Source organism: Aspergillus candidus, assembly GCF_002847045.1.
Source record: "Aspergillus candidus strain CBS 102.13 unplaced genomic scaffold BDW47scaffold_2, whole genome shotgun sequence".
NCBI classification, from domain to species: domain Eukaryota; kingdom Fungi; phylum Ascomycota; class Eurotiomycetes; order Eurotiales; family Aspergillaceae; genus Aspergillus; species Aspergillus candidus.
The window spans coordinates 178,181-203,935 of NW_020194007.1; the positions used below are offsets into that span (position 1 = coordinate 178,181).

The 25,755-nt window shown below is 53.5% G+C and overlaps 11 protein-coding genes across 11 annotated transcripts; 4 read left to right on the plus strand and 7 right to left on the minus strand.

Annotated features, from left to right (window-relative positions):
- Positions 1–667: 667 nt before the first annotated feature.
- Positions 668–2,122, plus strand: BDW47DRAFT_24920 (TFIIH/NER complex subunit TFB4). The gene is made up of 2 exons (XM_024818566.1): positions 668–826; positions 912–2,122. Exons 1-2 carry the CDS (start codon positions 781–783, stop codon positions 2,039–2,041), a joined length of 1,176 nt encoding a protein of 391 aa, XP_024676108.1. The 5' UTR covers positions 668–780; the 3' UTR covers positions 2,042–2,122.
- Positions 2,123–2,562: 440 nt separating this feature from the next.
- Positions 2,563–4,433, minus strand: BDW47DRAFT_121887 (N-terminal nucleophile aminohydrolase; the record flags this gene model as incomplete). The annotated part of the gene is made up of 6 exons (XM_024815726.1): positions 2,563–2,602; positions 2,682–2,788; positions 2,847–2,956; positions 3,017–4,015; positions 4,082–4,281; positions 4,330–4,433. The coding sequence occupies 6 exons, from the start codon at positions 4,431–4,433 to the stop codon at positions 2,563–2,565; spliced, it is 1,560 nt and encodes a 519-aa protein (XP_024676109.1).
- A 938-nt stretch (positions 4,434–5,371) lies between these two features.
- Positions 5,372–7,307, plus strand: BDW47DRAFT_24953 (actin-related protein 3). The gene is made up of 4 exons (XM_024818567.1): positions 5,372–5,610; positions 5,700–5,722; positions 5,785–6,143; positions 6,218–7,307. Exons 1-4 carry the CDS (start codon positions 5,576–5,578, stop codon positions 7,112–7,114), a joined length of 1,314 nt encoding a protein of 437 aa, XP_024676110.1. The 5' UTR covers positions 5,372–5,575; the 3' UTR covers positions 7,115–7,307.
- Positions 7,308–7,555: 248 nt separating this feature from the next.
- Positions 7,556–9,145, minus strand: BDW47DRAFT_121889 (tRNA (uracil(54)-C(5))-methyltransferase; the record flags this gene model as incomplete). Its single annotated transcript, XM_024815727.1, has 1 exon — positions 7,556–9,145. One exon carries the CDS (start codon positions 9,143–9,145, stop codon positions 7,556–7,558), a length of 1,590 nt encoding a protein of 529 aa, XP_024676111.1.
- Positions 9,146–9,506: 361 nt separating this feature from the next.
- On the plus strand, positions 9,507–11,068 carry BDW47DRAFT_97880 (mitochondrial 37S ribosomal protein uS5m). The gene is made up of 2 exons (XM_024820511.1): positions 9,507–10,628; positions 10,689–11,068. The coding sequence occupies exons 1-2, from the start codon at positions 9,611–9,613 to the stop codon at positions 10,904–10,906; spliced, it is 1,236 nt and encodes a 411-aa protein (XP_024676112.1). The 5' UTR covers positions 9,507–9,610; the 3' UTR covers positions 10,907–11,068.
- A 172-nt stretch (positions 11,069–11,240) lies between these two features.
- Positions 11,241–11,741, minus strand: BDW47DRAFT_121891 (DASH complex subunit DAD3 family protein; the record flags this gene model as incomplete). Its single annotated transcript, XM_024815728.1, has 2 exons — positions 11,241–11,531; positions 11,604–11,741. 2 exons carry the CDS (start codon positions 11,739–11,741, stop codon positions 11,241–11,243), a joined length of 429 nt encoding a protein of 142 aa, XP_024676113.1.
- Positions 11,742–12,606: 865 nt separating this feature from the next.
- On the minus strand, positions 12,607–15,004 carry BDW47DRAFT_24974 (putative serine/threonine protein kinase (Nrc-2)). The gene is made up of 5 exons (XM_024818568.1): positions 13,963–15,004; positions 13,738–13,911; positions 13,553–13,678; positions 13,118–13,499; positions 12,607–13,066 (listed from the first exon to the last, which is right to left on the minus strand). The coding sequence occupies exons 1-5, from the start codon at positions 14,831–14,833 to the stop codon at positions 12,727–12,729; spliced, it is 1,893 nt and encodes a 630-aa protein (XP_024676114.1). The 5' UTR covers positions 14,834–15,004; the 3' UTR covers positions 12,607–12,726.
- A 1,424-nt stretch (positions 15,005–16,428) lies between these two features.
- Positions 16,429–19,262, minus strand: BDW47DRAFT_131413 (uncharacterized protein; the record flags this gene model as incomplete). The annotated part of the gene is made up of 4 exons (XM_024817300.1): positions 16,429–16,909; positions 16,981–17,049; positions 17,110–19,105; positions 19,175–19,262. The coding sequence occupies 4 exons, from the start codon at positions 19,260–19,262 to the stop codon at positions 16,429–16,431; spliced, it is 2,634 nt and encodes an 877-aa protein (XP_024676115.1).
- A 412-nt stretch (positions 19,263–19,674) lies between these two features.
- On the minus strand, positions 19,675–21,438 carry BDW47DRAFT_114850 (uncharacterized protein; the record flags this gene model as incomplete). The annotated part of the gene is made up of 1 exon (XM_024814725.1): positions 19,675–21,438. The coding sequence occupies one exon, from the start codon at positions 21,436–21,438 to the stop codon at positions 19,675–19,677; it is 1,764 nt and encodes a 587-aa protein (XP_024676116.1).
- Positions 21,439–23,128: 1,690 nt separating this feature from the next.
- Positions 23,129–24,464, plus strand: BDW47DRAFT_25005 (putative TFIID and and SAGA complex TAF10 subunit). Its single transcript, XM_024818569.1, has 2 exons — positions 23,129–23,703; positions 23,812–24,464. The coding sequence occupies exons 1-2, from the start codon at positions 23,311–23,313 to the stop codon at positions 24,262–24,264; spliced, it is 846 nt and encodes a 281-aa protein (XP_024676117.1). The 5' UTR covers positions 23,129–23,310; the 3' UTR covers positions 24,265–24,464.
- Positions 24,465–24,646: 182 nt separating this feature from the next.
- On the minus strand, positions 24,647–25,676 carry BDW47DRAFT_97884 (mitochondrial 37S ribosomal protein uS19m). Its single transcript, XM_024820512.1, has 4 exons — positions 25,610–25,676; positions 25,524–25,539; positions 25,198–25,380; positions 24,647–25,051 (listed from the first exon to the last, which is right to left on the minus strand). Exons 1-4 carry the CDS (start codon positions 25,650–25,652, stop codon positions 25,009–25,011), a joined length of 285 nt encoding a protein of 94 aa, XP_024676118.1. The 5' UTR covers positions 25,653–25,676; the 3' UTR covers positions 24,647–25,008.
- Between the last annotated feature and the right edge of the window lie 79 nt (positions 25,677–25,755).

The window sequence follows — 25,755 nt, forward strand, 5'->3', positions numbered from 1 at the left end:
GTTTAGATGTAGCGCAGGTGGTTGTTTGGTTTTCTGTGCTTGAATTTCTCTCAAGTCTAATAAGTAGTATGAGCTTAGCACTGCTGTGATAGCTGCTGAATTGATACGTTTGGACATTGCGTAAACCATTTGATCTTGGTAAACCATCTATCTGTACATATCTACCTTGGGGAGCCATGTTCGCTCATGTTTTAAAGCATGACTGGTCGCAAGACCTACCGGGAATAACAATCCATGCAATGTGAACAATCTCTGCATTGTTAATCCAAGGCACAAGAAAAGAACCAGAATAGGAAATGGCAAGTCGTGATGTAGCAAGTGGACTCCATGCATGGTGACGGCGACGAACCGCGACAGTCACGTGTGGAGGTGCATAACGGTTTGGCCGATCTCTCGCTCCAGCTTCGTATAGCTTTCTCCGAGCTGTGTTCTGCTTCATTTTTCAATATCCTCGGCTGTTCTTCGGCCATCCCTGTTCGCAGTTGCTGGGAAAGGCCAACGGATACTTTCTTTCACATATTTTATTTTTGAATCGTCACATCTCTATCCTTGACGAAGTGAGAGGGCTTAGCTGCTCGTCTCAACCGGAGCCACTTACACGCCCCAGCAGAATCTACCGCGGAGTCCTGCAACCCATGATGCTATGACCTACCATCCATTCGAACTCACCTATATTACCCACCCTCCCATCACTATAGCCTATGTTCTACCCTCTGCAACCATCTTCACCTTAAGAAGCCCCCCACCATAGAGCCCAGCTCTCCTACCCAACCACGAAGAATGAACGCCGTAGATGCGACAGAGCACTACGAAACCAGCGCACGCGGTACTTAACCCCCCAATCACTCTTCCAACCTCACCCTCCTATGCTCATCACAAAATAAGTAACTAACCATCCTTCTGCAAAAAAGATCCAGCCCCCGCCCTCCTAACCGTAATCCTCGACACCAACCCGCGCGCCTGGGCCCTCCTCGAAGACTCCCTCCCCCTCTCCCAAGCAATAGCCAACATCCTCGTCTTCCTCAACGCCCACCTAGCCTGCAACTACGCCAACGAAGTCGCCGTCGTCGCATCGCACAACCAAAAAGCCACCTGGCTCTACCCATCAGGTCACCACAACCCGACCCCGCAACCCAGCGATGGCACGACCGACAGAGACGGGGACGTCGCCATGAACGGGCCAGTCCCCGAAGGCACCAGCAAGGCACCGAACCCCGGAAATGGCACCACCGGGACAGAAATGAACAAATACCGCCCCTTCCGCATCGTCGAGGAACAAGTCACCCAGAACCTGCGGCACCTGCTCGAGTCCACCACCGGCGCCGACGTGCAAGCCACATCCTCGACGATGATGGCCGGCGCCCTCACCCTAGTACTCAGCCACATCAACCGGCGCACGATCGCCTGGAATGAAGCCCACGGGGGCGACACATCCGGCCCGGCAGGCAGCGGCGACCGCCCCGGCGGCAGCGGCAGCGGGCCAGCCACAACCGACGCAGAGAGCCTGCAGTCTCGAATCCTCATCATCTCCGTAAGCAGCTCAACCGACTCCGCCCACCAATACATCCCCATCATGAACGGGATCTTCGCCTGCCAACGACTACACATCCCCATCGACGTATGCAAACTCAGCGGCGACGCCGTCTTCCTGCAACAAGCGTCAGACGCCACAAAAGGCATCTACATGTCGTTAACAGAGCCCCGCGGCCTCCTCCAATACCTAATGATGGCATTTCTACCCGACCAGCGCTCCAGACGACACCTGGTGCAGCCGACACGGGTGGACGTCGATTTCCGCGCGGCGTGTTTCTGTCATCGGCGGGTTGTGGACGTGGGGTTTGTGTGCTCGGTCTGCCTGAGTATCTTTTGTGAGCCGCCTGCGAATGGCGATTGTTTGACCTGTGGGACGAGGCTGGATGTTGGTGAGTATGGGGCTAGGCCGGCTGTTGTCGCGAGGAAGAAGACGAAGAAGAAGAAGGTTAGGGGGGGTGGGCCTTCGGGGGCGGCTACGCCGACGCCTACGCCTACGCCGGGCCCTTGATTGGGACTTTGACTGGGACGTTGACTGGGACATTTATTGGGGCATTGATGGGGACATTGATTGGCAGATTTTGCACCCGTTTACCTCTTCTTTATTTTGTCTCTTTCTTTTAGTCGTGGCTGTGGAAATGGGCCCCCTATGCTGGGAGAACCAGCTCTGGTCTATGGGTGTCTTACATGATCGAGTACTGGATGCCGTGGATGATACAAGGGACAATTACAAGGATGTCGGTCTATCATCGGTAGTCTAGGTCTAAACATGTGCAGAGGGCTCCTTCTCTGGAGAGACCACCATTCCGTCACCTCAGCTCCAACCGAAACAATCCAGCCAACACCGCCGTGAACGCCTGGGGATTTCATTTGCCGTTGCCGTTGCCATCTCGGTGCATGGTCTTGGTGAATACGGAGTCATGGACAGCTTCATGTTGATGTGCAACAAAGATTAGCGTCCAGTCTGACACGCAGCGGTTGGATATTCCCTGTCGATTTACCTCGATGTACGTAATAACAGAGAAACTACCATCACGAATGGGACCCTGCGGTTGCATCTGGAACTCTGTGCCTATGATTGTAAGAAGCCCCGTCAGTGCTTAAGCCTTAAAAATTTAGATTCTTCGTGTATATAATTAGTGGATGCATACCTTCTGCGTCGGTAGACGCGACCGCCTTGGGCGACAGTTCCATTTCCACGGCTACGGGACATGACCGACGTTGGCTTCTTGTCCTCACAGCTCATAGAGGCGAGGGCCTATTCCCGTAGTTATTAGTCGTGCGCTCCTAGTGCGGGGGCGGGTGGATCAACGAACGAAAGAGTCGGTGTTATGAGCAAAGTACAAGAACATCGCGTCGGCGGTCTTCTTGACCGACATGACTCCGATTGCGCCTTGACAAGGGCTGTCTTTGACTCCGGGATGACCTGCTCGCGTTAGAGAAAGATAAGCCTTTGATCACACCGATCAGGGGCTCCTATCCTTACGCATGAAGTCATTTTGAATCATGGCACTGATGGCCTCGTCTTCTGTGACCTCCTCATATGAGCCGTCTTTGCATTTTCGCTGGCTGTAGTAAACACGTGCGGCGCATGTCTGGGCAGCTATGGTGGTTGCAATGTGCTCGCCAGTCCCTGAGGTGACTGTCGCGACACACGTCTTCTCGGGGTCACTGGGATCCACAGGGATTACGCTGGTCCCGATACCCACGAGTGCTGCTGGGCCGATCCGACCCCTGTGCTTCATTCCAATGCCCCCGGAGGACGATGCTGCTGCAATATTCCCGTTGCTATCCACTGCGATTGCGCCAACGGTATCATTGATCCGATCAATATCTGCTTCGCAGGGAACATGACCATCACAGCGGGGGTATCCACCATGAGGTGCGTTGTTTGCAGTTGCCGGTCCAGACCGAGTGTTGTGGCCGGAAGGGCTCTCCGAGCGTGACGCCCGCGTATCCGGTGCCTGACCCCGGTGGCTTGATGACGGCGATCTGTGCGGGGTGGCACCGTCGACATACTCACCGTCCCCGGTCTTGTGCGATCGTGAGCTCAAAGGTGAAGTATTCACATGATTGGACAGGGAGCTGTTGCTGGAGACGGTCTGCGTGTCGTGTGTGTGATGGGCCAGAGGAGAGCTAGCCACTGAGCTGGGCCGGTCACTCGAGGGGGTTGCCAGTAAATGGGCCGAATGATCATTGACGGGTCGACGATAAAATGAAGCGAGCTGGTCGTTGGGATATTGGGCGAGGTTTTGTTGTCTCAGCTTCGCTTCCGCCGCCTCCAGGTCTTTTTGCCAGCGGTTCCACCTTTCTTGTGCAGTAGGAGATATAAGAGCATCATGAGGAAGAACCACTAGCCCGTGTTCATAAGCGAAGTCAGTAGCCCCTTGTCCTACCAGGAAGTTCGGAGGGACTCTCTGTAACGACAGCGGCTTGCTGGAATGCTCATAGATTACCCGGGCGAGCGAAACCGGGTTTTTGACCTCTAAGAGATCCGTTAGACCCCAGACGAATCAAGCCCTGATGGAAGAACATTTGGGGCGAGACTTACGAGGAACGGCTCCAGCAGCGCCGCTTCGGCCTAGATGATCAATGATGGTGGCGTCGCATTCCACCGTGCCGTTCAAGGTCATATTGCTACCGTAGCCCGCATTTGTGATCTCGGCGTCTTCCAACAGCATAACGGCCGACTCGACTGCGTCAACTGCAGAGCCTCCATTTCGGAGTATTCCCATCGCGATTCTCACGGCACTTGATGGGGTTAGCCCACGCAACAAGCCGTTGGAGGAGGAACCTCACCTCTCACAGGTTTCTAGATGGGCTCTCTCGTTGTGTAGACTGTGGAACCCGGCTCCGGCATGGACGAAGATGGCGGATACATGATTTGACCTGGGATGGCTCATGGTGGAATTGTTTCTCGTGGAAGGGGGAGGGTCAGAAGGTCGAGGTCTGGCGTACTGTGATGGCATGGGAGAAAGAGGGATATCACGAAGTGTCTGAGAGCAACTCAGGATCAAAGAGTGCACTGCAGACCCAAACGGTGACATACACTTTGATGGGGATCAATTCATTGCCTGGGAGCTCTGGAACACAGACCGTAGACAACTTAGGGGAAAGGATGGGGGTGTTTTGCCTAGGGCGATCAATGGGTTGACAGAATGGATAAAGTGCTAGGAGTAGGTCACCCAAGACAGAGCGCAGTTGCTTTATCCAGAGAAAAGACCAGTGTTTATAGCAGAAAGAATGAAGATAAAGCTAAGGTGTGCTGCAAAAAGAGTGACTGATTTGAACATGAGGATAGGGTGGAGTGGCTTAGAAACGGTGGTGAAGCACACCAAGAGGTAGGAAGTTACAAGAGAAGCAAAAAGATAAGTGGAGGGACCGTAATTGCTTTGTCGAGCATAGTCTGGTAGATAGAAACCAGTAACACCCCGCTGGATCAACCACCAGTGAAGTATAAACGCCGGTGAAGTGAGGAAGGCAGGAATCTGAACAGTCTGATTGGTGCTCTTCACATAGTAGACGAGGTGCCAGTAGGATCTATATGTGTCAGTAGGCACTTCACTACATGACTGCCATGGCCTCTCACCTGATGAGAGAAGAATACTCGATACGAATGAGGTGAGTTCCACGCAAGACAAGAGAGGAGAAAGAAACCGAAGATGAAGAGAAGAGAAGAGAAGAGAGTATGTCGTCCCGATTAGGCAATGGCCATGCCTGTCCACGTGACCTGCGGCTTGGCACCCGTAATCGTGCCTTAGGCTGCGACCTGCCCACTCCTGCGGGCCTGAGGCCGACCGACCAGCTTACCGCATTCCCCCCTCCTACTGCTGCTCCTCCTGCTGCTCCTCCTACTCCTCTGCCTCCCTCCACCTCCCCCACATCTACTACCCCCTAACCTCTTCCCCGGTTCGTCTGTTCGGATATTAGGGATCTTTCTATGTTCCTCTTCTAATACTCTCTCTCCCAATCTCTTTCCTCCTTGTCCTACCTCTTATCTCGACATCTTGAAAGGGGGACGTGTGTGCGCTCCACATCATCCGTCATGGCGTCCCAAACCCCGGCCGTTGTCATGGACAAGTATGTTGCTGTGCCCAAGAAACTCTTCGCAATGACCGTGTAATGCACAAATGGAACATGATTGGCTGACTGGTGACTCCTTGGTGTAGCGGAACTGGTTATTCCAAGCTTGGTGAGGATGAGGATTGGGCTGCCTGACTATAAGGAGCTACCTGCCGCTGACACCCGGATTAGGTTTCGCCGGTAATGATTCGCCCTCGTTCGTCTTTCCCACCGCAATTGCCACCAAGACCCCCGGTAGCTCTGGAACCGCTGGCGCTGGCAGACCCGCCGTCGCAAACAAGCCGTCGTTCATGGGCGGAGGTGGTGGGGGAAGCTCACACTTGTCCGCGAAGCGTGGTACGGAAGACCTGGACTTCTTCATCGGCGATGAGGCTCTGTCGGCGGCCAACGGACCAGGATATGGGATCAACTACCCGATTCGTCATGGTCAGATCGAGAATTGGGACTCGATGGAACGGTTCTGGTCCAACTCGATCTTCAAGTACCTGCGTGTAGAGCCCGAGGACCATTACTTCTTGCTCACCGAACCCGTAAGGCCAACGACCTGCATTTCCCGACACTTACTCTATTGGAGGGTTACTAATTGAATCTGCCCGCTCAATAGCCGTTGAACCCCCCTGAGAACCGTGAGAACACGGCCGAGATCATGTTCGAGTCGTTCAACTGCGCTGGTCTCTACATTGCGGTCCAAGCTGTGCTTGCACTCGCTGCCTCGTGGACGTCCTCCAAAGTGACCGACCGGTCCCTGACGGGAACGGTCATCGACTCCGGTGACGGTGTCACCCACGTTATCCCCGTCGCCGAAGGCTACGTCATCGGATCCTCCATCAAGAGCATACCGATTGCCGGTCGAGACATCACCTACTTCGTCCAGAGTCTGCTGCGTGACCGAGGCGAGCCGGACAGCAGCCTGAAGACAGCCGAGAAGGTCAAGGAGGAGCACTGCTACGTGTGTCCCGACATCGTCAAGGAGTTCGCCCGCTACGACCGGGAGCCCGACCGCTTCCTCAAACACACCGTGACGTCGCCCAACGGCCGCAGCGTAAACATCGACGTCGGGTACGAACGGTTCCTGGCCCCCGAGATCTTCTTCAACCCCGAAATCTACTCCTCCGACTTCCTGACCCCCCTGCCGACCGTCGTCGACGGCGTCATCCAGTCCTCCCCCATCGACGTCCGGAGAGGTCTCTACAAGAACATCGTCCTGTCCGGCGGCTCGACGCTATACAAGGACTTTGGCCGCCGTCTGCAGCGTGACATCCGGCACCTGGTGGACGCGCGGATCCGCGCCTCCGAGGCCCGCAGCGGCGGCGCCCGCAGCGGCGGTCTCGACGTGGCCGTCGTGACGCACAAGCGACAGCGCCACGGCCCGTGGTTCGGCGGCAGTCTGCTGGGCCAGACGCCCGAGTTCCGCAGCTACTGCCACACCAAGGCCGAGTACGACGAGATCGGCCCCAGCATCGTCCGGCGGTTCGCCCTGCTCGGTGGACCGGGCACGTAAGGGAGCGAAGGAGGTATTTATTTCGACAGTCAAATGAAAGTGTGGGTTGTCATCGAGTAGATTAGAAATGGAAGCCAGTGGGGTTACGGAATACCGACATTTGGAAGAAAGAGCTGGGGGTTGATTCTCTATGCTGCTACATGTAGTGGCTTTTTTTCTCTCTGTTCAATTGTACCGCTTATAACAGAACAAACTTAAGAAAAGCACCCAATTTCCCTATCAGATCTAGCTAGCTAGGTACTTTGATGTATATATGCAACAAAAAACCATATATAAGTATACATATAGGCACCGTGCATGCGATATGTAATACCCAAACCCCTCCCCCAACGCCGTCAAATAGCAGTGTGCTATCACATACACGAAAGACGCTTTTTGATTTAAAACAGAAGAGCCAATATTCTAAGATCGCAACCCGTCTCAACATAAAAGAGCTACCCCTTATACGACGGCCCTGTTCAAAATAGCCACACCCTCAACATGGCCCGTTTGCGGGAAAAAGTCAAACCCGCGAATACTCTCAATCTCATACCGCACCTTGCCCTCCGCATCACCCTGGACCATGACCGCCACGTCGCGGGCCTGGGTATGCACATTGCAACTGACGTAGGCAACCCTGCGGGGCCCGTAGGACAGCAGCTGGCGGAGGAAGTCGTCGCTGCAGCCCTTACGGGGCGGGTCGATGACGAGGAGGGTCTGGTCGGCGGGGTAGGGGACGTCTTTGAAGAGGACGGCGGCGTCGGCGGCGGCGAAGCCGGTGTTGGGGAGACTGTTAGCGCGGGCGTTTTCACGGGCGGAGGTGATGGAGTCGCCTGCGACGTCGACGCCGAGGCTGGATTTGAAGAGCGGGGAGAGGGTGATTGTGAAGAGGCCCGAGCCGGAGTAGGCGTCGAGGAGGTATTTGATGGGTTTGGGGTCTTGGTCGTTGCCCTTGGGGAGGGCGAGCTGGCGGATGTAGTCTGTGAAGCCGGAGAGGATGGAGTTGTTGTTCTGGAAGAAGGCGCCGGCTTTGTTGGAGAAGAGGTAGTCGTCGACGTATTCGACGGAGGTGGCGTTGTTGTCTGTCACGCAGCGTTTTTCCTCGATGTACTGGTCGTGCTCGACGCGGATGACGTCCCCGGAGTCGGTGGGGCTGCCGTCTTTCTTCTTTTCCGGGGTCTTTGGTCTGCTGGAGCCGTCTTTGGGGACGCGGGTGGTGGACTCGCGCATGAGCAGGGTCGCGCCCTTGGTGTATTTGCCGAGATTCTCCGCCACGCGTCTCCGCTCGCTCTTGAGACCCTGTCGCACGATGTCCGTACCCAGCGGGCAGTCCTCGATGTCCATGTCCTTGCGTTGGTTCTTGAAGGTGAACCCGATGGGCGGCACCTCTGTGTGCGCCACTCTGACCTTACCCCTCTTGTTCCCCGGGGGGGCGGCGAAATGCGGTGTCAGCTTCGTTCGATAGCCGTATTGCATGGGCGACGGGAACGTCTCATCGATAGAAGGGACTAGTTCCGGAATGAGTCCCGAGAAGTTGGCGTACGCCTTCTCCACAATGCGCCTCTTATGCGCCAGTTGATCCTCGTAGGGCATCATCTGCAGCTGGCACCCGGAGCATTTGCCAAAGTACTGGCACCCGATGCCTGCATCGTTGCGTTGCGGACCGGGTTCGATGACTTTGAGAAAGTCCGTGAGACTGTAGGACAAGGATGGGAAGTGGCGCACGACCTTCACGAGGGCTTTGTCGCCGGGGACGGTGAACGGAACGACGTAGACGTGATCGGCGTTGTCGGACAGCGCAAGCCCATCGCCCGTCGAGGAGATCTCCGCGACCTTGACCTCAATCTCGGTGAAGTTCTCGGGAAGGGTGGGAGGGGGGGGAGAGGCATCGGGGTTCTCGGCGTCCGGTTCGCTGGCGGGCTTGTTCTTGCGGAGAAGCGTATCGATGTCGGTCTGAAGGACTTCGTCGTACCCGTTGCTCTTGGTGCGGTCGACCTTGACCTTCTTGCGCCGCTTAATGGCGTTATCTGGCTTCTTGGGAGGATTCTGCATTATGTGAGAGGGCAATGGCGCATTGCGGGGTGAGGATCGGTTCTGAGACGGAGACGGAGTGTGAACAAGGCGTCGCACAAGTAGAGGGCGAAATGATCTGAGTGAAGAAGAGAGAAGGGGTCTGATGGGGATCATCTATATGGCTGTATCCCACAAGACCAAGACGGAGGATAAGTGAGAATGAGAGTAGAGTTTAGAAAATAATTGAAGCCAAAAAAAAATATGGAGAAAAAAAAGCCTGGAGAAAATGGCGACAAAGCAGGAAAAGGCGGCCAACGATTGGCCGAGAGTTCTGCCGCTGAGAATTTCGCCGACTCCGAACTTCCAAACTTCGCTTTTGTTCTCCGATCCGTCTATCGCCCTTGACCACCTCGCCAGTCGCTTTCACCAAGTCCTCCCCCCCCTCCTATACCTCTCCCTCCCATTATCTCTAGTGGTCCACTGGCCCAAGGCCTTTTAGCCACCATGAGTCTCGCCCGGCCCGCCAGATGTCTGTTTTGCAGCTTCTCCCGGGCTGCCTCCGCCGTGCCTCGCGTGCCTCGTCGCCAGTTCCACCCGTCGCCGCCCTCGTTAAACAGCAAGCCGAAACCCCCCAATGGCCCGGAGTCGGAGTTAAAATCCCTGTATCAGATCTCGCGGGAGATGAAGCAGGATGATTTCCAGCCCTACACCGAGGAGGAGAAGGCCGGCCTGCGCGAGGTGTACACCCCCGAGCAGATCGCCGCCATCGAGGCCGGCGAGGCCGCCATTGACCCCAAGGACATGGCGGACCAGTTTGCATTCCGCTCGGATCCGATGAAGCTGCGGTACCTGGACGACTTCTCGACCATCGAGCCGGGCGTCGACAAGCACGTGCGGGCCCCGGTCGAGAACACGGACTACGACGCGAAGATGAAGACGCGGGAGGATTTCGTGCAGGATCTCGCGCAGTATTTTATGGAGATGCCCGAGGACGCCAGCGCGGGCCACTTCGTGCGGTTCCTGGAAAGCGTGCGGGTGACGCGCGGCAAGGAGGAGAACGAACTCAACCCGCACAGCGCCCTGGTGCCCGATTTCATCAGCCCCGGGGAGACGCTCACCGAGACCGGGAAGGTCACCAAGACGGTCTTCACCGACGCCGTCAAGAAGAGGCTGGGCGAGGACCTGACCGCGGCTCTGAAGCGACTGATCCAGGATACGGGCTACGGCGAGCAACATATCCGGAATCTGAAGACCAAGGCTCTGGTCACGCACCGAGTCGTCAACCAGACCCGTCTGGGTAAGATCCCGAGCACCTACTCGCTGGCGATCGCCGGCAACGGCCGGGGTCTGCTGGGCATCGGAGAGGCCAAGTCCGACGAGCTCCCCGACGCCAAGCTGCAAGCGACGTACCGAGCGATCCGCAACATGCAGCCCATCCCGCGGTACGAGCACCGGACCATCTACGGTGATGTCACGGGCAAGGTTGGTGCTGTCGAGCTGAAGTTGATGAACCGGCCTCCAGGTAAGCCTTTTAATATATTACTACGCAGTCATCCCTTGAAATAACTAACGGCGGACGCAGGATTCGGCCTCCGCTGCCAACACCTCATCTTCGAAATGTGCCGCGCAGCAGGCATCCACGACCTCGCCGCGCGGGTCGGCCGGTCCCGGAATCCCATGAACACGGTGAAGGCCGCCTACCAGGCACTCATGAGCCAGCGCAACCCGGACGACATCGCGCGCGCCCGCGGCAAGAAGTTGGTGGATGTGCGCAAGGTTTACTACTCTGGACGGGCATGATCAGGTGTCTTTGAACTTGTGGAATAGGGATCATCACGCACTGCTCGTTTAGACAGTTGGCAGGCAGGATTGACTTGCGGACCGCGTTATGATGTATATAATATTGCTTTTTTTGCCTCTCATATCGCCTTTCTTATGTACCCATCATGTACTTGTATCAAGAATTGTTTTAACAAAGCCAACAAACGAATAAAATCAATAAAAAAACGGGGTATATCACAATCATCAATCCATCAAAGAAAACAAAACAATCCCACCAAACCAGACCTACAATCCAACCAACCCAACAACCCAATCCATCCCCCCCCTACCTTAAAAACCGAAAAATAACAACTCAAGAAAAAGTAACATCCCCCCCCTCATCCCCATAATACCCCCCGTGTTCCTGCTCCCGATACTGATCCTGATACCCAAAGTCCCCCTCCTCAGCCGCCCGATGTTCTCCCTCCTCATCCGCACGCGCCTGCTCCTCACTCTCATTAAAGATCTGCTGCTGCAGCACAATACTATAAACGCTCGCCTTGAGCAGCGTACACACGGTGGCCGTTTTGCGCTCGAGCAGACGGAGGCCGTCTAGTGTGAGCGAGGAGGGGTCGCCTGAGAGGTCGGAGAGTTTTGATTCCAACTTATGAATATCATTAGCATCTTGGGAAAAGTATTTAGGAGGAAAGAAAGTGGAGGTGGGATGGGGACAGACCTTGTTCACATTCCCTAGAAGACGCGCATATTCGTCTAACACGTCTTGTTCGAGGTTTGAGACTTGCGGGTTGGAGGCGCGGAGGAGGGGGTTTTGGTTCTCGTCGTGGTGGGATGCGGGTGGGGGGGTTTCGTCCATTGTGGATTGATTGATTGATTGATTGATTGATTGGATTGGATTGGATGGATGGATGTTGTTCGTTTCAAGGCGCGTAGAGAAATTGATCGTAGTATGGAAGGAGGTGAGATTGTTGGTGAAAGGATCAGTCGGAGTTGGACGTGGAGTGGAGTGGGTTTGTGGTGGTTGAGTTGTGAGTTGAGTGACAATGGATTTTGTTTGGAGCGGAGATTGGCAAAGTTCTCCGCATCTTATCTGCCCGTTCTCTCCCACCTACTTACCAGTTAACCACTTATATCAGTCTACTAAAGAAGATAGAATACATATATTATGAATGACATATAAAGATCATGTTTAAAAACGATATATCATGTTAGTCTATTGTAGTCCGCAGGCTCCGGGCCGGTCAAAACACGGACAGATGAATATCTCAAGGTAGTCTCCTAATCTAGATGATCCAAACAAATTGATCTGCCCACAGAGCAGACTTCAAACAACAAACAAACCCTGACTCAGAACGGGCATCAATCAACACTTCGCTGCACTAAACAGGGTGTGACCACAGCAGATAGGGATGCTGTCTCTCCCCCCAAAAAAAACAATGATCAGTACAACCGAAATCTAACGCCGTCTCTTGCAATCTGAGAAACACAAAAAAGAAACGTATACTGCAAGCCTCCAGGACTGAGGAGCGTGAAACCGAAATTAATCCATGTGTCGAGACCGAGGCGGAAGGAAAGGACTGGAAATGCAACCACAGACAACATGACCGCCCGGATGCAAAAAATCAACTGAAGAAAGGACTGGCGGGAAAAATCCAAGTCGAAAACGCCGAAATACTCCTGATATCATGACTGCAGGAAAGATAAAAAACACAAAAACCCATGCATGCATGACTGTCGTGAGGTGAGCACCTAGGCAATGATACAAGATATGCTCGCGGGATTATGGTGGGAAGGACAGAGCGAACGCGGCTGCCCTGAGTGCTTGGGGGTTCAGCGGACCACTATGGGTCGCCATCATGATGCAGAGTAACGCTGTTGAACTCCTCGAAAGGATCCGCGACCTCGCCAGTCGGGGTCGTCGAATCCATGGGAACCCCCTTCATCTTGATGTTCTTGCTCCCGCCGATATCGACGCTCCCGCTTTCCTTGACGTTGCGGAAGTTGACCGTGTCCGTGCCCCCGCCCTGGTTGGGGATCATGGGCGGTTTCATGTGGCGAATGAGCGCCCACTGGGTTTGCCGGAAGAAGGGATGAGTCTTCACATCGGAGGCACCAGCGCGCGCGCCCAGACGTTTCGTCTCGTCCTTGATCAGGAGTTTCCGGATGAGGGACTTGCACAGACTGTCCTGTGGTTAGTATCTAAAGTGGCAGTATCGACCAATAAAGACTTACTTTGAGATCTGCTGGGCCCCGGTGTGCTCGGGGAACGGTACTTCATCCCGGAGGATGTTGCCGAATGTCGCGTTGCGATTCTTGCCCTTGAAGGGCGTGGTCCCGTAGAGCATTTCGTAGATCAGAATGCCCAGGGTCCACCAGTCCACGGCACTGGTGTGCCCACAACCCTTGATCACCTCCGGGGCTATATACTCTTCAGTCCCGACAAAGGAATTTGTCCGGAAATCCGCAATGCAGGACTTGGTGTCAATGGTAGGAAGCGACGTCGTGGAGTTGCCGCTCCGTGCGGGAATCATGACGGGCGCACCGCCCGGTCCTGATTGTTTAGACAGATCAAAATCGGACAACATGATGTGGCCCGACTGGTGAAGCAGGATATCTAGAATTACCGTCAGCAAGACCCACACCGGCATCGGCGACGGGATAACGTACTCTCTGGCTTCAGGTCACGGTAGATGAAGCCCATGAGATGGAGATACTCAAGAGCGGCCGTCACTTCGGCGGCATAGAACCGGGCCGCGTCCTCGGAGATGCACTTTCCTGGACGCGTTTGCAGTGCTACAAGAACAGAACAGGTCAGTGTATGCTGGAGAACAGACATCCGGCATTCTACCCACCTCGGAAGAATTCGCCGCCGCTGCAATACTCCATGCACAGATAGAGGTAATCCTCGGATTGGAAAGAATGGTAGAGAGTGACGATGAAGGGGTGATTGCTGGTAGCAAGGATCTCCTGTTCGGCCAAGGCTCTCTTGATCTTATTTCGCTTGATCATTTCCTTCTTGCTCAAGACTAGAGGAGTTAGCGACGTGACCCATGCAGAGCACATAAGAGGCTACACACCCTTCATCGCGTATAAGCGGCTGGACTTCTTCTCGCGCACGAGATAAACCTTGCCCACGTCGCCCTTGCCGATCAACTTGATCTTATCAAAGCTACTCGGCCCCACCTCGACGTTGCGGATCTTGATGGAATTCGAGCTGTACGTCCGGCGGAAGGACGACGAGGTCCGAATCTGACCGGGACTGGGGAGTTTGCCGTCGGAACCGAGCTTGGGGACCGACAGACTCACAACGTTATCCGTCGCATGGCCCGTTTGCGGGTCGACGGTGGACTGTTCCACCAGCGGTTCCTTTCCTAGCTCGGCGGTCTGGGGTCGGTCCCCGGACTGTCCTTGGGAGAAGAGGTTCTGCGCATTGGGGGCCGAAGCGACACGGCGAAGCTTTCGGGCCAACTCCTCCTTGTTGGCGGTCGTCGCCTGCTCGGCGGCAGAGACGCCGTCTACCTGCAACTCGGGGGTGTCGGGGGGCGACGAGGCCTCTTCGCCATCATTGCGATGCTGCAGGGACGGCTGACCCTGGTGGACGAAATACGGATTGGCGGTCGCAATGGGGGAAACACCCTCGTCGAGGGGGTTGCCTTCGCTCGCAACGGTGGTTGAGCGATTACGACCAATGGTGGGCAAGAAACGGGATTGCCTGAAAGCGGACTTGGATTCGGTCTTGGCGGCGGTGGCGTCCCTCTCGCGATCCCGGTCGCTGCTGTTGGAGTGGCCGCCGTGGGAGGAATTGTTGGAGCTGTTGATGCGGAAAAAATTCTTGATCCTCGTGGGGAGATGGCTCGATTCGTTGGGGTGTTTTTTCGACGCGAGGAAATTCCCCCGTTTCTCATTCGTCACGTTGGACGACGGGCTGGAAGCGAAAAGCTGCGTCATGCCGACCGATGCGCCTGGATCCACAGGCAGGGGTTCCTTTTCGTTTTGAGTTTTCGAATGGGAGTAGAAACCAGGAAGGGAGGAAATCAAGATGATAATTTGGAAGAGAAAAGAAGGAAGGGCGGAAAGGTTAAAATTGGACGATGGAGCGAAGGAGGCAAGGGAGGAAGACGGGACGGAAGGTACCTAGACCATACAGGCTAGGAACCGCGGGGAGGGCGTAGGCGGGTAGTGGTTCGCACCAAGGACCGGTTCAAGGGATGTCCACTCCACGAGGATGAATCGTTGTGGAAAGTGGAAAAGAACAAAAGGGAGGATGGATATCAAGGTTCACCTTCCCAGTCAGGAGATCAACGAAGGACCGAAGGTAACCATATCAAGGGAAGAAGAATGGAAGAGAGAGAGGAAGCGATGGAGAGAGAGATGAGGAGAGGGAGAGAAGGGAGAAAGAGAGAGAGAGAGAAGAAAGAAAGTGGAGACGTGTTGTTGGAACCAACTAGTAAGAGAACTTACAGGTTGAGATGCAGCTTAGTCAGTCGTGACTGTCACAGCATTTAGAGTTATGTATGGAGACGATTCGCCTCTGTTGATTCAGCACGCCACTTCTTCGCTTATGGGTTTCATGATGAGGACTGAGGTATCTGAGTCAGTTCTTACTCTGATCTATAATGACTGAGTAGATACCAGGTAGGGCAGAACAGCCCCCGTTGATCATCGAGAGTACATGGATTGACAGTACGAGGTAGTATCCTATTACCTCCATACCTCTACTCCTCTACTACTCCCATAGAGTACGGATAGTCATCGAGGAGTCCAAAAGTCATATGAACACCCCAGCTGCACTTGACACACCCGAGCTGAAAGTTGAAACCCGAAATTCCAATGGCTAGTGGATATAGTCGGACTTCTCCAGACTAGCCTTGTCTAACCTTTCCCCAAAGAATCCTAGCTACTCCACTTCAACAACGCGATGGTCCATTTCAACCAATCGTGCTAACAACGTCATGTGGATTACCTTGAGTGATTGATCATGGGCTTACTATCCATATGGAGAATCCCTGCATGTCACTATGCTTGGGTGCATTTTTAGTAGTACGGAAATAGGAAGAAGGAAGAGAATTAAACCCTTTCAGGAGATGGATATCATGACGCCTAATAGAGTCTCAGCATCGCAATTCTATATCAGTCAGTAGACAGATGTGGACCTAAGCTTTCACGAGAACAAGCCCTATGATTTTTTATCCCCCCGGAACAGCATAAATAAACACATACTGATCATTCCGTGTTCTAATCAGATCCTGAAGCTACCACCTAGAGACTACAGCAAAAGAAAATACAATCCCTTTTTGCAAGAGTAACACGCCTCCACCGGCGTATAAAGCACATACCAATCGTGTCGCCGTAATCCCAACAATGAATGTCTTTCCCATATCACCTTCCCAGACGACCATCAACTGTCCGCTCCTCATCCCACCCCCCTCTCCTTTCTTCTGTCTTCACTTTTCTTTCCGTAGAGGATTGAAAAGTATAAGGCTCGGTGGATATACCTTCTTGAGGTCTAAAACAGAAACCGTCATGACTACCTTCTGCCATTCTCAAGTAAAAGTCGATCTGACCGCATCGGCCATAAAAGCCTCAAGAGGTTCTTGAACCGACGCATCCACACCACCCACTTGCTCCCGGCCGTCCCCAGAAATTCGATGGAATAGTTCCCGAATGTCCAGCAGACTGGGACTGACACCAACCCTGGGCAAGTAGCCACCTCGCGCATCCGCATTCAGAACGGTGCCCGTGCGGTTGTCAGCATCCCGCGTGGCGATTCCACCGAAGTCGACAGGACTGTCTGCAGGGCCATCCGTCTGAGGCATCCGTGCATGCACATTGATGCTTTGTGGAGCCGTCACCGCCGCTGTTTTCTGCAAGACCGAGCCGCGATTGCGGCTAAGACACTGGGCAAGCAATGGCGGATGACTCCGTTTCGGATTCGGTGTGCCGGCCTCGCCGTCGAGGTTGGCTATTACACCCCGAGTAGGACCAGCATTTGCTACTCCTTTCCCTGCAGACGAACTGGAACAGCTGCTAGGGTGTTAGTCCCTGTCGAATTATACACGGACAAAGCATGTGGAGTGACACAGAGTCAGACCCACCTTTTGTACAAATCTTGCGAATCTTTGTCATTTCCCTTCTTACAACTTGACCCCGTAAACAAGTGTTTACTGTCGAGATTAGCCGCCTAGCCCTAAAAAAATCATGAAAGAAAGAAACAGAAAACTCACTCAGACTCCCCAACAGAGGCCCACGAATCAGTCGTCGACCCAGAAGATAAAGTCTTAGAATCACTTGTATCGACCCAAAAGGGAGTCGCCTGCTGAGAGCCTACCCCAAAATTCCGAGCATGGGCTTCAGATTTCCAAGGCTTTGTCGGGCTGTGCTCCACGGGGGACGACGATTCGATACCATCGCTTATTCCTGGGGTCACATCGGACTGTGTACCCAAACGAGCCACGAGGAGCTGTTGATCGGATGTTGCTTTTTGATTTTCAGGGTTGCTCTCCTCACTGCGCTCTTTCAGAAGCTGTCCAGTAACATCCGAGAGCTGTTTAAGCAGCTCTTTGCTTGGTTCCCCACGTCGAGTTGCCATCTGAATCTTATGGTAGAGTCGTCGAAGTTTTCTTTCCAGCGGATTTCTGGACACAGCCCATCGACCACCGTCTCCTGTTGCCCCTGTGATTACCCCAGGGTCGTGAGAGTGATCCGCTCGAGCGAGAGTACTCGGGGTTTTCCCATCATCCGGACCACCAGATGAAGATTCAAATTTCCGGAGAGCCAGCCGGCTAGTTGGAGTGTCTTCCGACCCAGCGCCGTGACGCGAAGTATAGGGAGACCGCGCAGACTTAGACGCGGACGCCGTCTCGTGACGTCCACTCGCTGGACTGAAAGACGGGAATTGGTTTGCAAGTGATGGCCTAAGTGATGGCCGACCTGTGTGAAGGGAAGTAGACCCGGATGGCATTGACCCCGGGGCACGCTGATGACCGTCAGAATGCATCGGTGTATGGAGTTCCGGAGTGGAGAGGCCTGCTGCCGCCTTTTGTCGCATGCCCAAGTCCTTCAAGGCTGGTTTCCCCGCGATCAACTCCAAATGCTCTTTATACATTCGCACTGCATCCAGCTCACGGACCAGCTTCCTCCGCTGCTCAACCATCGACGCCTTCTTGTCGGATGAGATGTCCCAAGTATGCAAAGCCATATATCTATCAATTCGAGAGAGCTCTGCAGAGAGGTTGTCATACGCCTTGTCGGCGTGGTCCAAGGAGTTATGGCTTGGCGGAGGTCCTGGGATATGAGGCAGGTGGCTTTGTGACAATGTCGGATCATGAGCAAACTGCTGCCATTGAGGATTAATCGTGGGATGCAGTGAATCATAACCCTGCACACATTGGTTAAAGCCCGGAGACGGCGCATTATTGGCGTTGTTCCATGCTTGACTATCCGGAAGCATGGATATGGGGGAGCCATGCTGGGGAGGCCTCGGGAGAGAGCCCACCGGAAACCCCTGTGCATTGCCAGACTGATACACAGTCGGCACCCAGGTGATTTTTCCCGGATCAATAGTGTACATGGGGTAGATCGGGAGCGTAGGCAGCTGCGATGGTGCATAAAACTGCTCAACCGGCACATTGACCAACGGTGAAGGAAGACTGGGTTGCCACATAGCTCCGGGATTGAATGCAGACGAGACGCTTGGAGCAAAGTCATAACTCGAGCCCTGTCGATCATGATCTCCATCCACAAAAGACGCTCTGTTCTGGTCTGACATAGTTCTAGCAGGAGGATGTTTCGGTGAACTTCCACCATCAGTAGGCTCCGGCCCCATGGGCTGTGTTGGTTTGAGCTCCGGCCTAATTTTACCGCCACGCTTAGCAGGAGCCCTCCAGGACCTCGAGCCACCCAGCTTTGCACCCTGTTCCACAGCTGGGAGGTTCATCTTCGGAGGCGCCACCTCCGACGCCATCGGGACGATGCGTCCACCGGCAGTGACACGCTGATGCCTGGGGGACGTGTGCGTCTTGAGGAACCGCACAAAGCCAGCGTCAGTGTGTTCAAGATCTCTCTGAGAGGACTTGTTGGTCCGACGAGGTGGTCCATGGGAGCGAGAGCCAATGCTTGAGGCAACGCCCTCGCTTCTCCTTGAGAGATTCGAGATGACCCTTGGTTTGTTGATCGACTGTTCAGATAGAACACCGGCATCATGCTCTCGCACCAGGTTGTCTGATATCATCGAGCGTTCCTAGTCAGCACAAAGACACGCAATACTCTGTCTACAGGAGGAATGCATACTGCCTCGTGCCTGGTCACTGAATCTGCTGGGGTCTATGTGAGCGTTTTGTTTCATGCGCATCAACGTCTGGATATCGTATTTGGCCATGTTTGCTCCCGAGAGTGTAAAACAAGGAAATGCCTATTGATAGTTAGGAGGAATGAAGCGAGAGAATGGTAAAATGTATGTGAATCCAAAGGTAGGGAATCACGTAGGAAATCAAGGAAGCCACGCACGTAAATTGGCCCTTCCCTCCATAGGGCACATCTTCTTGTCGTGGATCAGCCCGCGTCACGCCCAGCTTGGGAAGGTGCACACCAAAGAACCAGTCAAGCGCATTGTTACTGGACAACTGAAGGAACAAAAGACAGTTTGACTGCATTGAGTAAACAGTAGCTCTCTCTTTCACTGATTACGTTGATCTTTTTTGGCATGGAGATTGAAGGTGTAAGATATAGATAGGGGTTGTTGATTAAGGCTATATAAGTTAACGAGTAGTAAATAATAAGACGCAATCCCATCAAACATTCTCCCGAGCAACAACCGGCTTCGACACAGTGTGGTTCTGCCACTCCTCCCTAAACTCATCATCAAACGGGGACAGCCGCGGCGCTTGATCCTCAGTACGACTCGGGGCATCATCAGTCTTTGGCTGCCCCATTTCCCAGCTTCCCACACGTTCATGACCGTGGACAATCGTAGCACCATTGACGTGGTAAGGGTTATTACTACCAAGCTGCTGAGGGTCATCCGTCTTCACGTTATCAAACTCCGAGGAATTGAAAACAACATCCGAATCACTAGCCATCTTGCTATTGCCCTTGAAACCTCCCAGGTTCAAATTGCGGGTGCGATTCTTGCGGAACCCTTGGATCAAGAATCCAATGATCAAGAACACGCCCAGGGCAACAATAGTAATAACCCCGCCAACCACACCCGCAACAGCAGGCCGTAGCCCCCTACAGCGCTCCGAGCCACTCCCACCTTGACGGGACCCAGAAGAGCAAAAGACAGCGTCTGAATTGCACTGCAGACACCACTCCTTCGTCGATCCCAGCGAGAAGTCGCTCATCTCCTCGCGGAACTCGTTATAGGGAATTGCCTCGTTGCTGGGACCGTTCCCAAAGAGAGGGTAAGACTGGAACCCGGAGTCGGTGCCGTTCCGCAAATAGAACCGAACAAACAGATCCGAGGGTTTCGGATACGTGGGGTAGTCGTTACCCTCAAGGCTGTAAAGCTCAAAGACAATCGACGCACCGCGGACAGGGCGGGACTGGAAATTCCCATGCTGCGGCGACGCAAGCTGCAGGAGCGACGTGAGGGCGACAACGGGCTCATACCCGCCAAAGACAAGGTGCATCATGCCATCTGTGCCGCGGAATTGCACATTCGTGTCGAAGGCGGCCAGGATCCGGGACGCCAGAGTGCGGCCTGCGATGCTGCGGACTTTCGCGGTGCCGATGGCGCTCGAAGTGGATATGTTGCCGTTGGTGTCGTGGACGTAGCGATCTGCGAAGGCTCGCGCATGGCCAATGCTGTCGGCGCCTATGTGGTTCAGCAGGGTCTTGTTGTGCGCTAATTGATAGTCCAGAAATTCTGAAATCTCGCGCGCGTTCACGTAGCTGGCTGAGGATTCTTCGAATGCGCCGGACAGCGCAGAGCCCCACAACGTGTTGTAGAACGCCGCAGACTCTTGTATGAGTTCATGGGTGTCGGGGCTGGAAAGATACTCGGAGTTGGCAGCCTGGTGCATCGGGCAAGCGGCCTGACCGTCCACGGTGATCGATCGAGGGTCCATCGGGTTAACCGTGGTAATGCGAGGGTATTGGTATCCATTCAAAGGGAAGGTCATCGCGGAACCGTTCGCCAGGTCGAAAGTAGGATCGTTGTATTTCCCGGGGAACGAAGCGTTGAGAGGCGGATAGAGGCCCTGCATGAATGCTTGGGCGGACGCAACAGCTGGCTGGTCGTCGGTCGTGACGACTTTGATGTCCTCGCTTTTGAGGAGGTAAGGCGATATACTCTCAATTCGCGTGCTTGGACGACCACCGCTTCCATGGAGGGCAACGTAGCGATCACGGAACGCAGACCCTGCCGCATGTAGCTCGCTGGCCCCGTATGGGGTCAGCATCTGAGGACGAGGCAGGGCTTGCGGCACGCTGTCGCCGTGAACAGTGTAGGCAAAGACTCCCCATGTTTGCTCACGAAGCGATTGAGCGGGGACCAGGGCCGCGTGCGATGCCGCCAATATGGCGACCGCATGGGAATAACTCAGCGCAGGCATTGCAGCGGATGGATCGTGAAACTAAGAAACAGCTAGTATTCGAAAGATCGCAATGCCGCTATTGACATAATATAGGCCAACCCAAAGGCGAAGAATCAAAGAGCCAGATTATCACGCACGAACGACAACAACCCAAAGCATGTTCCGGCAGTCCCAAGCTTTAAGAGGACAGGAACCCAAGGGGGACTTCTGCAATGGAGGTTATACCATGGTTCGGAAAAGGGTCGAGGGGAAAGTCAGGCACCGCAGTAGACTTTTGCAACGTCTAACCCTATTGCTAGAAAGCCGTGACGACATCAACATCTCTCCCCCACCCGACAGGAACTGGTCGAGGGTATCCATGGGCTCAATGGCGGTTGCTTCGGCAGGAGCTCCTGATATGCAACATCAGGCCCCTGGGGATCCATACTAAGGAAACTTATGCCCTGCTACGAGTGTTGGTGGTTTGGTTAATCGGACTAGGGCTTCACGCTATGGGAGAAGGACTATGAGTTGTTAGCCCTTTCTATGAAAATCCTCTTCGTAGGTTGAAGACTAATTTAATTCTTCCCAGCCCATGGCATGTAAGATGTGACGGAGCAGTACGAAATAAAACGAAATAATTGTGATTGAAATGTCTTGGTTTCACGTCGATCTATGGTAACTCGCGGGATCCCGAACCCGCTCCATCTATGACGTGTAGACTGATGACAGTGGTAGTAGCATTCCACCAAAGCAACCCTATTAGAGCAAACGAGACAAATAAAAAGAGAATCTGGATAACAGACCTTTACAAGAATGGCACTCGATTACTGCATAGGGTGATATTGGAAAGAAGACAGATGGATGCAAAGTATTCAAGACTGGAGTCCAAGTTGGATACCGAGTTAGGGTTGCAATGCCTGCGATGCTGGATTCTTGGCGGTCTCGATTCGAGCATCAGGCCTAGACTTGTGTGTGCTTGAGATAGAAAAAAGTCTACAAGATATGGGAGTTATAAAAATTTTGTCAAGGGTAGTAGTGCTCCAGCGTCCTATCATGATCTCGTGGTGCAGTGTATATCATGTTCCTGACCCTGATACTCCCTGTCTACATACATGGACGCCACCTTATTGAACTATCAAGTAAGATGGGTCTTGAAATTAAAGACTAGAGAGAACTATCTGGCAAATATCTAGAAACCTACAAGAAGAGCCTTAATGATCCCGTAGCAAGCATTACAAAGCTGGAGACTATAATGTTATCTAGTGGCGCCTATGTATCACTTCACTCCTGTTAACCCCTCCTACCACATTTCCCTCGAATTTAAGTTGTAGCATGTAATGGATGAATTATATAGACCACTCTCGCATGAATTTTTTTGTCAATACAATATACGTCTTGAATAGCGATCAGTTATGTGGCCTGCGTAGTAAAACTACGACCAACTGGTGAATTTACCTAGAGTTGAACAAGTGTAATGACTAGAACTGTCAAAATTCCAACCACATATTGTAATTTTTTTTTTATTTTAAAAAAGAACTTCTTGAGTGTTCTTTTGAACTTCACAACTAGATAGATACCCCAATCTATCACATTATTAATTGATCGAGTTGTTCAGATCAAAGTATTCGGGCCGAACGCGGGCAGTTTTAGTTCTCCGCCTGGATCGTCACTTTCAGCCACCCAGTTCAGTCACTCAACTCTCTTCAGCTCACTCTCTTATTCTTATATTCATTAAGCTCCCCCCTATTAGCATATCAACATATTTCAATTGGTCTACTGTCCAGCAGTGAATCCTACCCATTTATTATTCCCTACCAGAATTGGTTCTGTGTCTCGGGCAGTCCTGGCCTCTTTGAATGAAAGAAAATTATAATAGCTCAAGTCACGACCGCAACCTTGCTACACAACATGTCCAACCAATCGTCATCACAACTGCCTTCCATCCCGCCCTCCTCCCAACCTCCACCTGCATCACAAGACCCTCAGCCACCTTCCTCGTCCTGCGCGCCAACGGGAGAACCAGCGGCAGCACCGCCCGCTTCGTCATCCGAGACCCCTGTCGTGCCCAAGCAAGAGGAGCCCGATACCCAAGACAGTTCCATAGATCCCACGATCGAGCAGGACATCGAACTGGATCCCGCGAAAAAGATGGCGAACAATGAAAATGGCGATGACGCTGGTCCCTTAAATCCTGCCCAAGAGGCCGCCTCCGCTGATGCGCTAGCGGCCGCAGCTGCGCCGTCGAAGAAAGAGACCAGTCTCCGTGAATTCTTGGGGAAGATGGACGAATATGCGCCGATCGTACGTCTACTATTCTCTCCCTTTCGTGTTCTTTCTATTATTTTCTCCCTTCCTCCTGCCCTATCCCCGCACCCTAGGTTCCTTCTAGACCCATCTAACGCGCAACAGATCCCCGACGCCGTAACAGCACACTACCTGACCCTAGCCGGCCTCCCACCACCAGGAAACGGCCCCAACCAAACCCCCCCACACCTCGCCCGACTCCTTGCCCTCGCGACCCAGAAATTCGTCGCCGACATCGCAGCCGACTCATACCAGTACGCGCGCATCCGCGCGTCGAACAGCTCATCCGCGAGCAACCCCATGGGCAGTCTGAACGCCGCCTCGGGTCTCGGCATGCCCGCGGGCGCAGCGGGCGCCGCAGCAGGTGCCGCCGCGGGTCCCTCGGGGGCAGACGCCAAGGGCAAGGCGGGCGCGCATCTCGGTATCCAGCGCCCTGGCTTCGGTGGCGGCGGGTCGGGCGGGTCTGGACAGGGGCGGACGGTGCTCACCATGGAAGATCTGGGGATGGCAGTTTCCGAGTACGGTGTCAGCGTGAAGAGAGGCGAGTTCTACCGGTAGAGGATATGCTATCACCGCGTTGTGTGGCTTGTCCTTTCTTTTCATTGCTTTCTTTCTTCCATTTTACATTTTGTTCTTCTCTCTCGGCGGATAGCGGAGGTGAAGATGGAGATACCCCGTCTTGGAGGATATATTTTACGCTGCGGGTTGATTTATTGATTGATCGGTGTGGGTCTGGCTTGGGTTTTCTCACTGGCGTAACTTTGCGGTCCAAGAATGACGATAGTCTACAGCCCTTCGGGACTGCACGACGGCAGTATGGTTTTTGCATAGGCGTTACCGGAAGGAAAGAATCATGAGTGTTTCTCCGCTGTTGCTGGTGGTGCTGCTGCTGTTCACAAAAGCAAGGCAAGGCAAGGCGAATAGAAATTGACAATTCGAATCACTACCTTCCTATCAATGTTCTCAATCAACATTCATAGATTGACCAATCCAATGGATAATGTTGATGACGATGATGATGACTACATTCCACATTTGACAGCTAATTTACATGCAACACATTGTATAGATTTACATCAGGCAAAAAAAGGAAATAGGATGAAAACGCCAGTAAAGCAAGACGATGCAAGTCCAAGCCAATGGCCAGATTGCTGCCACAGCCCTGACCCAGGATAACAGGATGGACCTTACGTATCCGTCGAAGACAGGTATGGGGAAAATATAAAAGAAAAGAACTCCACAAACCGCACAAACAGAGGAATGCAACAGCGAGCAAGACACCCAGTACAAAAGGTACCGAGTCTATTTGTTCTTGGACTGCTTGTAGGTGAAACGCTTGCGGGTACTGTAACAATGCCAAAATCGCGAGTTAGCTATCCGTTCATACTCAATTCATCCATGCCCAAGAGGAAGACGACACGCTCTCAAAACGAACGGCGCTGACCAAGTCTTTCTCATAGCGGAAGAGGGGGAAAGCCGGGGGACACATACGGCACATATTCACCCAATTTCCTCCCCACCATCTCCTCCGTAATTATGACATCCTGATAATTTTTCCCATTGTGCACCGAGAACCGCAGGCCCACGAAGTTAGGCAGGATGGTCGCGCCGCGCTTCTGCGTCTTGATCGGCGGAGTTCCCGGCGGAGGGGGCAATTTGCGCGGAAGGGGGAGACTAATTATCGGATTCGAATATTAGCATTCACAATGCTGAGAATAGAGCCTTGAAATTGGCATTTCTGAAACTGAGCGTATGGGTTCTTTTGGCCGGGGGGACTGGAGAAGAATTTCAAGATGGGTCGGGTGGGTTGCACGTACGGGACGATATTCGGGCCTGTCGGTGGTGGCTATTGTCAGTGGTTGTTGCTTTTCCTTAGTAAAATAAGTAGATAGTAGAAACTTACCCTTCCAGACGGAGCGCGATAGCAATGCGCGAGTGGGAAACATCTTGTTGGGTGCTGGTGGTGGAGGTGCCTGCAATTGCGATTCTGATGCCGATATGAGTTCCAGTTTGATTCCGCGGTGTTGCGATTAGTAAGCGGTTCTCCAC

Coding starts and splice junctions, on each gene's coding strand:
- BDW47DRAFT_24920 (XM_024818566.1), top strand. CDS start 781: ATGAACGCCGTAGATGCGACAGAGCACTACGAAACCAGCGCACGCG. Junction 827..911: donor CTACGAAACCAGCGCACGCG/GTACTTAACCCC, acceptor TCTGCAAAAAAG/ATCCAGCCCCCGCCCTCCTA.
- BDW47DRAFT_97884 (XM_024820512.1), bottom strand. CDS start 25,652: ATGTTTCCCACTCGCGCATTGCTATCGCGCTCCGTCTGGAAGG. Junction 25,052..25,197: donor AAATTGGGTGAATATGTGCC/GTATGTGTCCCC, acceptor GCATTGTTACAG/TACCCGCAAGCGTTTCACCT.
- BDW47DRAFT_24953 (XM_024818567.1), top strand. CDS start 5,576: ATGGCGTCCCAAACCCCGGCCGTTGTCATGGACAA. Junction 5,611..5,699: donor CCGGCCGTTGTCATGGACAA/GTATGTTGCTGT, acceptor TCCTTGGTGTAG/CGGAACTGGTTATTCCAAGC. Junction 5,723..5,784: donor AACTGGTTATTCCAAGCTTG/GTGAGGATGAGG, acceptor CACCCGGATTAG/GTTTCGCCGGTAATGATTCG.
- BDW47DRAFT_24974 (XM_024818568.1), bottom strand. CDS start 14,833: ATGACGCAGCTTTTCGCTTCCAGCCCGTCGTCCAACGTGACGAATGAG. Junction 13,912..13,962: donor CCGCTTATACGCGATGAAGG/GTGTGTAGCCTC, acceptor TAACTCCTCTAG/TCTTGAGCAAGAAGGAAATG. Junction 13,067..13,117: donor GGGGCCCAGCAGATCTCAAA/GTAAGTCTTTAT, acceptor ACCACAGGACAG/TCTGTGCAAGTCCCTCATCC.
- BDW47DRAFT_25005 (XM_024818569.1), top strand. CDS start 23,311: ATGTCCAACCAATCGTCATCACAACTGCCTTCCATCCCGCCCTCCTCC. Junction 23,704..23,811: donor TGGACGAATATGCGCCGATC/GTACGTCTACTA, acceptor AACGCGCAACAG/ATCCCCGACGCCGTAACAGC.
- BDW47DRAFT_97880 (XM_024820511.1), top strand. CDS start 9,611: ATGAGTCTCGCCCGGCCCGCCAGATGTCTGTTTTGCAGCTTCTCCCGG. Junction 10,629..10,688: donor GTTGATGAACCGGCCTCCAG/GTAAGCCTTTTA, acceptor CGGCGGACGCAG/GATTCGGCCTCCGCTGCCAA.